Here is a 15,280-nt window from a genome sequence, read left to right on the forward strand (position 1 = left end):
CAGCACCACAGAGCGCTCTGAGACCCGTTTATTCTCCCAAACAGAACTGTAAGACAATCAACTCGTGCTACTTTGAGCTACCATATTTGTCATAATTTGTTACATCAGCAACAGAAAATTTATGCACAAGGTATGTGCCATGAGCACCATGCTCTTATCTCTGTGCCAGTGTCTTACCTAGAAGGACTAAGCCAGGATCTATAAAAGTTAAAAATCCGCTCCTTAATACATGATGGAGTCTAAGGTTCTTCAAGTGTGATTTTCAAACCATACTTGAAAATCAAGTATGGTTTTCAAACCAGCGAAGGGTATGTACATTTTTTTACGTGTGCCTTTGGGTTTTGTGAATTTCGAAAGGAAGTGGTTGTGGCCTTTGACATCAAAGGAGAAGCTTGGCGCTGTCAGCTGAAGCTGATAGAAAGATAACGTGAGAGGCAAGCTGCCTTTGAGCGAGTCTCTGAAGATCAACTGCCTCCTGGTCACATTTCTGGTTCAGAAGCTGCTTGCCCTGGTTGTGCTAAGGGGTGATGCTCAAGACGCATCACTTTTCAAGAATTGGATCATGAACAACTTCATCCTCCTGGAAGAACAGCTAATCAAGAAATCCCAGCAGAAGAGAAGAACTTCTCCCTCAAATTTTAAAGTCCGCTTCTTTGTTTTAACCAAAGCCAGCCTGGCCTACTTTGAGGATCGTCATGGGGTAGGTGATCGCTTTCTTCTGTGTTTTCTTTTTGTATAGTATTTTATATTTGGACTGGGCTGACTGCAAAGGATATACACAGGATAAAACAATGCATGGAACACGAACAGGCTGGGTGTAACCACCAGTGTACAATATAAGTAATCAGAGGGGAATGTGAAAGGAGTCAAGAGGTAAGGTGTTGTGCTAGACAGTTTTGGTCCTGAAACCTATAACTTTGGATCCATCACCTAGAAAGCTAAGTTTAATTTTTAAATCATAATAATGTTTTATGTGGAAAATTTTGATTGGGTAGAAATTGAACTTCATATGAAATATGCTATATTTTATGGGTCTTGGATTAATAAAATATTAGTATTTGATGGGACCCAAGGGATAATCTAGCTAGATGTCCTTGTTATACAGTGGAAGAAAGAGTATTTAGAATGATTAAGTGGTATATCCAATGTTATGAATTCAACTCTATTTGTTTCAATGGCCATCACTGCCTAATACCTTGAAATAACAATCCCCAGGTATTTAATAGTCTGAAGTTTGCAAGGCATAATGCCAAGTCTCTGTATCCCTCGAAAAATGTCCCAGGAGACCTCGTGTACCGTGTACAACTTATTCTGCATGTACACCAGCAGTCCTTACCTGGAGATTACAGCAGCTTAGTGAGACTGAACTTACTTATATATCCAAAGACATTCTCATATTCTATAGCATCAGTGAGAGCAGAGGAAAAATTAAACATAGCAGTGTAGTTTGGTAGAAAATGGACTGGATGAGCAGTCTGGAGATCAAATTCTGCTTCTCACTGAGTGACTGCGCCTGGGCAAATGTCTTCCTCCTGCTTTTGGGGTTTTCTTTACAAAGGAAAGGACTGGAAATAACCTGTGAGATCCTTTCCTTCTTTAAGAATCCTTTGTGTCTCTGCAGTAGTGCATGTCTAGTCTTTCTCAGCCTTTTCTCAAAGCATATTTGATGTCTTATTATATCACTGTATTTTTTTAAATTATTAGGGAAATAGAGCAGAGATTATCACTTATATTTTACCAAAGGGACAATAACATTAGGTGCTTGGTGGTCACTTAGAGACAAAGGTATTCAGATTCCTTGTTGGTGTCTGACCTGCTGGTTGCAGGTATGAGCTTGGGGTGCCAGCATTAATGTAGGGGAATCCTAGAGGAGGTCAGGCTGGGTTTGGGCCTCTGGATGCTTGGCCTTTTGAAGTTACAAATAAAATAATGCCCCCTCTTCTTTAGAAGTAAAAAAATTATCTTCAGTAGATTCTTACTGATTGATAATTTTTCAGTCAATCAAAAAACACATAAGCATGTGCCAAGCCTCATTGGAAGGTGGCAGGTGCCAAGTTTTGAACTTGGGGAATTCCTCATATGGAGCTTAGACACTGCGTGACATCAATCAGGGCTTTTTTTTATGAATGGGACATTTAAAGTTCATGTTTTGTATTGAAAGAACAGTCACATACCTTTACATTTTTTTCAAAGGCCATTTTACAATTTTTACTAATTTGTTTTCCTGACTCAATATGGCTTCATATGATTTATTTAGAACTGGTTGCTGTTTATAAACTGTTTGATAGTGAATTCAGCACATTACTTGCAAATAATCGTATAACAAATGGTCTTGATTCAGGATTGCGCTGGTTACAATTTGCATGTTGGTAATGCAAAAATTAATCCACTTCCTTATGTGAGCATTATGAAAATTCGGGGGGTATTTAATTCTTTCTGGGTAGCCCTTGGCTATAGCATCTACGACACATGCACAAATGTCAAATTTCTTTAAAATTCTTAAATAACAGCTTTTAAAGCTTTTCTTTGTTTAAGTTTCTCTTCAAATGTCGTAGAAATTTACTAGTGAGAAAGTTTTTCAAGGTCACTGAGAAAAATATGTGAATTAGTATTGTGTAGGCTGCATCTGTAGTGCATTGTTTAGGATCATCGGTTTGCACACAAAAGCATGCTGTGCATCATTTATAAATAAATGGCACTACACTTAGGGGCACAAATTTTTTAATTTTTGAATTACAGCTTCAGTTTTCCAGTCTTCCCATCTATCAAATGGGTGCAGTGATAGTATCCATTTCATAAGAAGACGACAAAGACTCAGAGGAATAAATGTGCATTTAGGCTGAACTACTTGAAGTGACAATTTGTCAGGTAAAACATGGTCAGACAGTGGCAATTTCATAGTTCAGCTTAATACATAAAGTACTTAATATAGGCCCTGTTACTTAGTCAGCACCTAGGAAAAGCCATTTTCACATCGCTGATGGAAATGGCATGGTGGCATAATATGTTCATATCCAAGTGATAGTATACACTTAAGATTTCTTCAAAATCAAGCTGAGATCAGGGTCCCGAACTCCTATTTTGTGGCTAGATGTTAGCTTGTGGGGAAATATACACTCATCATAAGCTGCGTGATTCTTTCTTTCATGCCTATAATCCTAGCACTCAAGAGGCTGAAGCAGGAAAGATTGCCATGAGTTCAAAGCCAACCTGGAGCTCAAGGCCAGCCTGAACTGCATAGTGAGACCCTGTCTCAAAACAACAACAACAAAAATAAAATACAATAAAAATAAATGGCATCATCCTAGGTTGGCCCTTTTAAGGATCTCAGCTTCTTTTCTACCTCTGCATTATGTTTCTTTTAGTTATAACCATCTGTGAATGAACAACATCATATGAAAAAATCACTCCTTACATTCTCAAAAACAAATCCTGCAATCCTGCTAAGTGTTCACTCGAACTTTCAGCATCCGTGCCTCTTTCTAATGTCCTGATAACTCAATGAACCTTCTATTTTATCATGCACTTAACTGGGGAGTCAGCCGCCTCTTTCCCTTACCAAGTGTGCTATGCCAGTGCTTTCTGGAGGCCCAGGAAGCTCCTCCATCTTGCTGAAGCTTGAAGCGGGGGCTCAGAAAGATTTACCGAGTTGGCAGAGGGTGACTCACAGGCAGGCGTGATCTCAGATGCTCCCCTGTGCTTGCCAATTTCTAGACAATGTAGTCACTGGTGCCTGAAATTCTTTAATAGAGGACAGGGAGAGACAAGGACCTGGCAGTGCGATGTAATAGTCACTGTGACGGGGGAGGGAGTTGGGGGAGTACTGATTCACAGTGTTTGTCAATTCCTCTGGTGTAAATACTCCTATCATGGCCATATCAAGCTACCAATATGATATCTGCTCTTCACAAATTTCTGAAAATTTAACAATCCAGCCTCATGGGCCAATGAAAGTCAAATCTAGGACCTTCCATTGTTGGAAGGCTTAGCTACCAATAATCTTCAGAGAGGTAGTTACCAACTAAGCAATATACTTAGCAGCATATGACTGATATAAGATCACTGGAAGGGGTAAAAGGGGAAAATGGGGGCCTTGGGTGCTTAAGTAGGCACACGATGGAAGGGCCAGCAAGACGGAGACAAGCCACAGGGGGTGAGGACAGTGTGGCCAACAAGAGCTGGGTTCAAATCCTGCCTCTCCTACCTTGCAGAGGTGGGATCGCAGGTTAAGACATTTCACCTCTTTAAGCCCCTGTTTCCTATTTGTAAAATAAGAACCCTAATATTACCTACCAAGTAAATTATGAGAAAAATATTTAACAACCTTAATACTAATTGCTACATGGTAAGGTGATTATTATTCACACTTTTTTGCCAAGCACTACCCAGACCTTCTAAAAAAACACTCGGGAAGCCTGGAAAGATTTCCCTGAGGGTCAGGTTTGCTGTGCTTCCCACAGCAAGGGAGCAGTCGCTGTTTCTGTGGGACAGAGTAGACACTCAAGGTCCCCAAGCAGCCAGAGCCCTTGTGAGGACCTCCACTTCCCTAACCCGCAGTCTGATCTAGCGGCAGAACCATTTCTTAGAGTATTTGCCCATCCCAAAATGTCAGGAGGGGAGGAGATGGTTCCTCTTCTTTGCTTTTTGGAAGCATTACTGTCCCCTGGTCAAAAATGCAGCCTACATTATCAGAGAGATCTGGATCAGAGACCAGTTTCACCATCTGAGCTGTGTGACTTTGTGCAAAATACTAACTACTATGAAAGTCTCTAAAAAAGCTATTTGCGTTTTTAAATGGTTAAATATTCCTTCATCTTACTTCTTTTTAATGAGCTAAAGGCCACCATTATTCTATAATAGTAACATAGTAACTATCATTTACTGAAGCTGAGCACTTACTGTGTGTGTCAAGCTCTGGACTAAATAGAGATTACTTTGTCTAAACTTGGTAACCGTCCTGAAAGTTAGGAAGTATTATAACCCCCATTTCTAGATCAGGAAATGGAAGAAAAGGGAGTTTAAGTAACTTGCCCGAGACCCCTTATGTCTCCAGAGCCTTCGCACTTCCCTGAGTAATGGTGCTTATTTCTACGAACAGTTGTTACTCCTTGGTAATTGGGAACCCCATTGGGTTATTACAGAGAGTATGGTGTGCCCTTGCTCTGAAGTCCTTAATCTGAAGGGTGGTCTAGAAAATCACCATCCCAGGCTACACGACTACCTCGCAATGAGGTATACCATGAGGTCTATTTCCATACACACTTCAGGTTAATCCTTATCTTCACTCACTTTAGGGAGCTCCAGTGTGTCCAAAAAGAAATGGAAGCTCCAGCCAGATTTATCTCCCAAAGTTTCTCTAAAATCTCCCCAGATTTCCATAGTGACCTTCCTGGTAGAAGCCACCAACATCTCTCACCTGGGGACATCTCTAAGGGCCTCCTTGTGCCCGCCATCTTAGCCCCTAACACTCCTTTCTCCACACAGCGGCCTGCACGAGCTTTCACATGACGACCTTCCTCAGAAGTGACGTAGTGTTTCAGCATCTTTCCTATTAACAAAAGAGGGACACCAGAATCGACCGGGCTGTTCCAGCTCACATCCCTCTTCCTCTCATCTAAGTTCCAATCACACCAGATTGGCTTCAACTTTAAAGCCTCATCTTAAATGTCACTTGCTGAGAGAAGTTTTCCTTGAATCCCCTCAAGCAGATCAGAGCCTCCTGCCATGTTCTGCCGTAGTAGCAAGTGTTCCTTTTTTCAGAGTACACGCCAAAGTCATCATTACCCATCTATCATTATTATTGTATTAATGTCCTTCCCCCGCAACCTCCTCCATTTCACAATAACTCTCTGAAGGCAAGCATCCACTTTGCTGGACACAATGTTACCAGAGTCCACAATAGTGTCTGAGACATACAGTTCACTCAGGAGATGGCAGGTAAAATAAAAGCAGAAAGGGAGAAAAGCAATGAGGAAAAAGGAAATAAGATCTAGATCCAGATGGAAGTTAGAGTAAGAAAAATGAACTCCGAATAGAGAAAGTCTCAATGCTCAAAGAATAGACAACAAAGCATCGTGGGACATGAAGAGGGAAATTATGAGCATACAAGCGAGTAACTGACACTCCTCGGTGGGGAGTCGTGATGGTCTCCCTGAACAAGAAATAGGAGAATTCGGGGGTTGTAATTTTGACAGCCAGGCTTGAAAAGCACATGCAGGTGTGAACAGGAGGGCCAAGCTCCTCAGCTCCCAGCTCTCTCTAGGAGAACCTTGCAACTCTGCTCTTTTTTCCCTCCCCCTCACTTAGCCACCCTTCCTTCCTTCGGCGGCTAAGCTCTCTGGAGATGAGGTTCCGCCTGAGACTTTCCTCAGTCGGCCTCCTCCCGCTTCATTTCCCTGTGACTCAGTTGATTCCAACTGAACTCCTGCAGCACTCAAGGCGTTAGCACTGGTCTACCACACAGTTAGAGTGAACTTTCAAAATTATAAATCATGTACCAGCCCCTGCCTGAAAGCTGCCTATCACTGTGTAGTGTATTTAAGCAACTTCTCAGCCATAACCCGCAAACCCCTCCATTCTATGGTCTCTGCCTGCCTCTGTGATCTTACTTCACCCCACACTTTCTATGCAACTCTACCGTGTCTGTTTTCCTTCTGAATTTTGTTCCAAGCTCAAGTTCCCGGCAGCATCAGAACTAGGACGAGGTAAAGGAGACACACACTTAATTTTTTTTCAGGGTTTCACTGTATTTATATTCTTAATCCATTCTCATGACTGCATTTTCTTAAGAATTGCATTTATTTTTTAAATTAATTTTATCGGTATGCTTGTGATATACGTAAGAATGAGGTTCATCATAAGGCATTGGTACCTGTACAAATAATATATCTTGATTCTTCTTCCTCCCCCATTGCCCTCTGCTACCTTCAACCCTCCTTTCCCTCCTTATTTACAAAAGCTTCATTTCCGTTTCTATCCTTCTACTTTCTTTTTTCTTTTTCACTTCCTTCCCTTCCCCCTCACTTCTCCCTCACTCCCCTTCCCATTTGAACATTTTCTTCCTACTTCCCAATATCTATCATCCACTGTGGTGCTTAAATTTATGCTTTCAGCTTCTGACATAAGAGAAACAATGACATATTTAAGCACATGTGTCGGATTTATCTCACTTAAAAATGTGGTCTCAAGGTGCATCCGTTTACCTAAAAATGTCTCCAGCTATCCTTCTTTATGGCAGAGTAGTACTCCACTGTATATAAAAACCACATTTTCCTTATTCATTCATTCACTGATGGGCATCTGGGCTATTTCCAAGATTTAAGTATTACAAACTGTGCTGCTATAAACATGGGTGTCCATATATCACTGTGGTATGATGCCTTTAACTCTTTCAGGAAGATACCAAGAAGGGGAACAGCTGAGTCAAATGAAACCTCTAGTTTTAGTTTTCTGAGGAATCTCCACACTGATTTCCACAGTGACTGCACCAGTCCACACTCCCTTTAGCGGTAATGAAGAGTTATCTTCTCCCCATAGCCCCACCAGCACTTGTTATTGGTTGATTTCTTGATAATTGCCATTCTTTCTGGAATGAGAAATCCCAGTGGAATCTCTGTTGTTTTACTTTCATAACGCTTGAGTTCCAGTGATACTGAACATAAATAATATATTTATTTGCTGTTTGTACTTCTCCATCTCAGTGTGGATTTACCTTCATAACTCCCCAGGGCCTCACTGAGAGATCCAGAGAAGGGAGCAGTTCTCAGGCTTTCTTATCCAGATAAAATTCCTTCTTTAGATCAGCTATCTGATTCGTTCTTTGAAATTCAGTGCAAGGTTTTAATATGCTAATTTAATAAGAACTTGATGTAGGTCTTCTGTTACCATATCACTCCCATTAATCTAAGGGATTTTTTGCTAATTTAATAAGAACTTGATGTAGGTCTTCTGTTACCATATCACTCCCATTAATCTAAGGGATTTTTTTTTGTTTGTTTGTTTGTTGTGGTACTGGGGATTGAACCTAGATCCTTCACACTGAACTACATCTCAGTCCCTCTTTAAAATTCTTTTTTATTTTGAGACAGTCTCTGTAAGTCACTAAGCTGCACAGGCTGGGTTTGAACTTGTGATCCTCCTGCCTTAGCCTTCCAGAGTGGGATGATAGATATGCACTACCATACCACCTAATCTAAAGTTATTTATAAGCATGTTCCTCTTATACTGTTCATCTACGAAAGGATTAATATCCAGACTGTATAACAAATTGTAAAAGCTCAGTAAAGGTACAATGAATAATACAATTAGAAATGGGCAAAAGATACAAATAAGCACTTTTTGAAAATAAATCCAAATGTCCAATAAACTTATTTTTAAAAATAGTCAACTTCATTATCCATCAGGGAAGTGCAAATGAACACCACATGGGAAATATCTTTTCATCCCAGTTAGAAAAGCTATCACCAGGGCTGGGGATTTAGTTCAGTGGCACAGCACTGCCTGGCAAGTGTGAGGTTGTGAGTTTGATTCCTGGTACCAGAAAAAAAAAAAAAATGCTGGAAAAGATATGGAGAAAAAGGAAGTCTCATACAGTGCTGGTGGGACTATAACTTAGTGCATTCACAATGAAGACCAGCTCAGAGCTTCCTCAAGAAAGTAAAACAGATTTACCCTATACCTGCACACCCATGTGCATTGTGGTACTGTTCACGGTAGCAAAGACATGGAATCAACCTAAGTGCCCATCAACAGATGACTATGTAAAAATATTATATATACATTATATATATATATATACTGTCATAGTCAGGGGTTGCAAGAGGAACAATTTAATATGGGACACATAGGATTATTTTATAATAGTCACCCAAAGGGTTTAGTACAAAAGAGTGCAGGAAATCTATCCATACACTAAAGACCAAAAGAATCCAGCTGAGGGCCTGGATCCCACAGCAATGTCCTGCATGAGTCCAGCTGAAGACCTAGATCCCATAACAATGCCTCCCACGAGCCCATGCATAATGTCTCAGGCAGGCCTGTTGCATAGATCTACACCGGGAAGGCCCAAAGGTCAGTAGTGGAAGCTAGAAAGTCTGTGCCAGTGGGATGAAGGATCTGTGCTAGCAGGCTGAGGGTTCTGCACTGGAACCAGGAAGCAACACTCAAAGTAAAGACCAGAGCTCCCCCAAAAAATACCACAGCCATCCTCAGTGACAATAAGGTCCCAAGCTCCTCTGACAATGAGAACAGCCAAGTTCATATCAGGAAAGCCAGCGTGACAAGCTCCTCCAAGTGAAACAACAGCTCCAGGAGAACTAACAGCTCCCTAACAGCTTTTATTTCCTCTCCAGTTCTCGTTTTTATGCTGTTTGCAACAATCTTCAGGGGGGCCTCCTGCACCCAGCACCATGCTGGTTCAGTTCAGCTGGGTGTTACAAGTTGACCACCAGTTGTCAACCCACACACATATATATATACATATATATGTATATATATGTGTGTGTGTGTGTGAATATTATTCAGCCATAAAAAGTGGTGTCCTGTCAGTTGCAGCAAAATAGGCAGAACTAGAAGACATGCTAAACAAAATAAGTCAGACATAGAATGATAAATTGTTCGTGTTTTTTCTCATATGTGGATGTTTTACAAAGTTGATCAGAAAATAGAATAATTATTACTAGAAGCTGGGAAGGCTTGGGCGTAAGAGGGACAGTGGGAAGTTAGATCATTAGTTCCCCAACACAGATAGAAGTTCTAGTGGTCTGCAGAACTGTCGGGGAGAGCTACAGTTCCCAAACATCTACTCTGTGTTTGTGAAAAGACTACTATGTACTTTGTGTCTTTAGTTAGAAGAAAGGAGCTCAGAGGCTCCAAACACAAAGTAACAATCAGGAAATGAAAACGTCACTTTGATTTGATCAGAACATATTGTATATATGTATTGAAACATGACATTGTGCCCCACAAATATGCATAATTATTATGTGTTAACCACACATTCTTTAAAAAAAAAACTAAGGCTATGGCATTGATAACCGCCCTGATTTGATCATTGCGTACTATATGCCTATACTGAATGATTAAACAGTACAATTTGTACCATTAAAATAATTACATAACTTGTGCTATTTTAATTTGTACAATTAAAATAATAAAAGATCAAAATATGCATACATAGAGTCATATAAATTATACCTGCTTGATACAAAAAATTGAAACATAGGAATTTCTCTAAAACTGATATATATTTTTCTTGACCTAATACTGTACCAGGGAAATGTTTCAATTTTGGTAGGTTTAGATTACAATCATTTCTTAAGCACCTACTATGTGCCAGGCACTGTGCTAGATGTGAAGAAAACAGTGATACCAATAGGGATAAGGTGTCCTCCCTGTTCCGTTGGGGGAGACAGACAATAAGACAGTATCTGACTACACAGGACAGATACAGGCTGGTAGGTCCTATAATAAGTTTAAGCATTAGCAGAGGCTGAGAGGGGAGGGTGATTAGAGAAGAGATTGATATCTAAGCTGAGGTTTGAAGGATGAGGAAAGTGCCTGTCCAATGAGGAAAGAAAGAGCATTCTGATCAGAGAGAACTGCAAGTGTGCAGACCCTGAGGTAGAAAAAGGCTTGGCTTGCATGAGGAATAGAGAGACTTGTACATTCAGAGTTTAAGAGCAAAGGCAAAAGATGCAAAGGCAGAAGCCAGCTCCATGAGCCATGGTGGATCCTGGTGAGTAGTTTAGATTTTATTTCCACTACAAGGAGAAGCTACCAAAGGGCTGAAGCAGGAGCACAACACCACCCACTTTACACGCACATGCGCTTGTTCCGACAGCTGTAGGGCCCGCAGAGGATACACAAGACAAGAAGAGAATGCAAAAAGCTGGGTAAATGCTACTGTGGTGGTCTGTTCTGTTGTACAATATCCTGTTCTCTGAGCTGTTCTTCATTTATTTTTTAACTTTCTTGTGGCATGCTTCTTCCTGGGTTTTTTTTTTTAACCCAAAAACATGTTTCAATAGGAAAAGTGCCTATTTAAGTAGGGTAGGAATAAGGTAATCTTTGGCAACAAAGACAGAAAACAAGTTAGAAATCAGTGAAATGGACCTTGATGAATCTCAAGAGAGAAAGGAGTAAATTTTCAGCTCTTTATACTGTTAAAAAAAATTAAGGAAACAAACTGGGTGTGACGGTGCACACCTGTAATTGCAGCACTTGGGAGGCTGAGGCAGGAGGATCGCCAGGAGCTCAAAGCCAGCTTGAGCTACATAGCAAGACCCTATGTCAAAAAGTAAATTTAAAAAAATAAATACAGTTCAGGAAATAACTACACTCAAAATCTTCTCCATAACTCTTTTGTCTATAGCCGTGGTGGCGCACCTGTGGCTCGTGTGCCTCCACAAGCTGTTTGTCAGTGAGAGCTCTGAGATGTTTGCCACTGTTGGTCTACGGCATCGTGTCAATCCCTCTGCATGCACTGTTTTTTCTGTTCATGGAAATACATCTCTCACTTAGTTATAATCATACCACATGGCAACTTGTATTCAACTCTTTCCATTTCTTTGTATAAATATAGTCCCATATTCCTAAATGGTCTCCAAAGTAATGTATATAAAATTTTTAATTGTTGAGTCAGTTAATTGCAGGGATATACCTGTACATATCTATTTTAGGTATGCAGAAAAATGCATACGCATATCTGCGATCTATTGTCACACTCAGTGTGTTTCCAAGTATAATGAAAACCTTGAAAAATAACAGAATGCCTAATATAGGCTGTGTCCCTGCAAAATCGGCTTCTTAGGGTACAATGCCCCAAGCAGGATAACTGTCACAGAATGAGAACAATTTCTAGCCTCAACCATTTGTTGCTACAGCATCTTCAAAGAATTTAAGGCAGCAAACGAGGACACTCATATTTATTACCAGACCCATTAGGAAGGATTTGAAAAGGGAACTAATAAAAACAAAAGAACCCATTATTGTAATTTCAGTGTATGCTCTTTATGGTATGTCTTGGATGTTATGGTGAGAAGGAAAATTCGTAATACTTTATACATGGGTGAGATTGATTTAAAGTCAGTGTTGTGTACATATAAAGGGGGCTACTACCTGCACAGTAAGATTTAAGAAGTGCGTCAAAAAAGCTACAAAACATCCTTCTACTTAACGGACCATCTTGTGGGATCTCAGAAGGCTCACTTGAAAGCTCTTTGGGTTAGGCCATCATGTGCCTAATAAAGGTGCGATGGGTTTTAGCACGTTTTCATGAAAACCACTTTGGACGGCTGCACCTGCACCAAGGGAGGTCAGTTCTAGCGCTACAGAGGATCTGAGGCTTTGCGGGTGTCATGCAGGCTACAATTCTAGAGAAGTGAGACAGGCAAAGGAGCAAGAATGGCTTATCAGAATGGAGACTTGGCACTTAGGTGACTTCGGTCAGTCCCTTACTCTATCTGGGATTTGGCTTTCTTGTCCAGAAAATTGAGTAATTGGATTAGATCAGTGGTGTTCAAACTGTTTAAAATGTAGAACTCTTTTTTAACACAAACTCATACATGCTACCTTCATCCATGTAAATAAAACAGACAGAAAAGGAGGTCTTCATGTTGAAGCAGGACAAGGAAACCGCTCAGAACCCTCTCCTACCCGTGGCCTGCCAGGGCCCCAGAAAGTGAGACTGACTTTGATTAGTATCAAACCTCACGCTTTTGCACAATCCAAACAAGGCCAGCTCACAGACAATTCATTTAGAGATAATGTTTTAACGTGTTTTTTAGTTTAGTTGGTCATGTGTTTATTATAATTTGTATTAAAAATGAGCGTCCTTCAATCTGCGGTGGTGATTTAAAATTCTCTTTTAGAATAAGTCTGCTTCTGTGAAGAAAGTGAGTCCATTTAAAGAACACTGTTAAGTACACAATACCACGTGAGAAAACTATAGTGTGGTAGAAATTGCAGTCATGGTTCCTGATTCTTTATTTTTAAATACTAACCTCCACTGGGCACTTGGAGACACAGAGGTTGTCTGTGGAGGCCAGGACACTTGCAGCAGGTGTGACAGGCAAAAGCCATCGTCTCAGCCTAGGTGACCGTAACACAAGGGCACCACGAACACATGAATCTGTGGCCACAGTCTGATTCCAAATTTCTCTGCATTCAGGAAGAGGCAGTTTCAATTTCTAAAAACACAAGTCCACTATAAATCTCATTGACATTAGGGTTAGTACTGCTCATGTTATTTTTTAATGGTGTTTCCAGTTGATATACCTCACTCACAAAACAAATTGACTCTTGCTGGAATGAACCCTGGTCCCCTTGCCCTGTGCCTGTTGGACTTCATATCTGTGTATTTTAATAGGCACTTTAATTTGTCAATCTTTTGTAAGACACAGAACAAATTTTGTCTTGGATAGATAATGCCTCCACATAATTTTTTTTTAAATTACAGAATATTAATATAACAAAATCTCTCATCTTTGTCCCAAGTCCTGCTACGTCTTTGTCTGAAAGCAACCTGTATGATGGATGTCTTATAAACTCTTTTAATGATACTTTATCCATATACATGTAAATACAGATAGGCATTCTTTCCCTTATTTTCTATTAAATGGCAGCATAATCTACACACACTCTTCATTTTTTTAGTTGGTTAACAATATATATCAGAGATCAATCTATACCAATACATAAAATGCTTTGTGCTTTTAATGGTGGTATATTTCATATATGGATAAAATATCTCTGTTTTAAATTTAGTCTGTTTCCAGTCACTTGGTTAGCAAAGCAATGAGGAAGGAGTACCTTTGCAGCTGTGTCACTTGTCATGAGTATTATAGTTATTCTCAACCAGGTAATTTTACCTACCAGAGGAAATTTGGCAATGTCTGGAGAAATTTTTGATTGTCATCACTATGAAAATAAGTACCACTGGTATCTAGAGTTTAGAGGTCAAGGATGCTGCTAAATATCCTAAAATGCATAGAAAAGACTCAAAATAAAGACCTATCCCAAAATATGCTAAGGTTGAGAGGCCCTGGGCTCTATAGAAATATACCCAGAAGCAGGAATGCTGAGTCAAAGGATATTTGCATCTGTTATTTTGTTAAATATAATGTGATCACTATCCACAGAGGTTGTACCAATTAACTTTCCCCAGGGTCATGTGTGTGATGCTTGTTCTCTCAAAATCTCAATAACACCAGTATCTTGTGTTTTGATCTTTGCTAGTATGATAAGTTTTTTTAATGGTATCTAGGTAAAATTTACTTCCATTTCTGTCACCATAGTAACTTTGAGCATCTTTTTGTGTGTTTTAGAAACATTTATAGTCTTTCCTCCATTTTTCTATAAAGTTGTTAGCATCCTCCATAATTTGTAGGAGCTGTTCTTCTCTTACCTAAATTCTTTGTGCAGGCATTTTAATTTACTTTTTCATTGTTGAGAGGTTTTTATTCATCTAACAATTATCCTGGAACTCTTATCCCAAGAATTTCCATTAGCAGTTTTGTCATAGGGCACAAACATCAGCTTTTGCATCATACTTCATCTTACTTGCTGTACCCTCAACCCATCCATCAACATATATTCATTGAACATACTCTCTGTGTAAGGAGTTATTTCCTGAAATGCAATGAAGTGGTTTTTTTTTTTTTTTTTTTTTTTTTTTTTTTTTTTTCTCCAGTACCGGGAATCGAACTCACGACCTTGTGCTTGCCAGGCAGGCGCTTTTGCCGCTGAGCTAAATCCCCAGCCCCAATGAAGTTGTTAGTTACTTACATACTTTGGCTACTGAACCCTCAGTGCTTGAGAGGAAGACATAGAAATGTATTCTTTCAAACTCATTAGCCATCTCTTATTTCCTATTCTGGCAAGAGTTGGGCTCTGAAAGAGGGATCAGACTAGGGATGCTGAGAGCCACAGTGTTCAGGGCTCTTAGGGGCTGCACTTCCTTGGCCTATGACACTTAGTCCTTGATCTTGGTTTCCACGCCAGTCCTTTTCTCTCTTCCCGTTTTTGTAAGTGAATCTAAACGAACTCTAAGAAACATCCTAGAATCATTACCTTTATGTACTACGAATTGGGCTTAGAAATTACTCCTGAGTTATTGCTTCATTTATAAGATAAATATAACCACATGAAGGCACACAGAATTGCTTTGTTAAATTTATGAAGAAAATGGCCATCCTCCAAGAAGAACGTAAGAGGAACTGTCGTGAATCTGAACCTCGAGGGCTGTTGAACCACAGGTGCCAGGGGCGGCTGGCTGCCACTG

At 40.0% G+C, this 15,280-nt stretch overlaps 1 protein-coding gene across 1 annotated transcript in view; it reads left to right on the forward strand.

Annotated features, from left to right (window-relative positions):
• The first annotated feature begins 438 nt into the window (after window positions 1–438).
• The window catches only part of Itk (IL2-inducible T-cell kinase), a 60,302-nt gene continuing 45,460 nt past the window's right edge, over window positions 439–15,280 (forward strand). The window contains exon 1 of the mRNA XM_005376228.2: window positions 439–700. Coding sequence (XP_005376285.1) covers window positions 563–700 — 138 coding nt within the window. The 5' untranslated portion in view covers window positions 439–562. The remainder of the gene's footprint in view (window positions 701–15,280) is intronic.

The sequence above is a fragment of the Chinchilla lanigera genome, unplaced genomic scaffold, assembly GCF_000276665.1.
Source record: "Chinchilla lanigera isolate Chin_1 unplaced genomic scaffold, ChiLan1.0 scaffold00007, whole genome shotgun sequence".
NCBI classification, from domain to species: Eukaryota; Metazoa; Chordata; class Mammalia; order Rodentia; family Chinchillidae; genus Chinchilla; species Chinchilla lanigera.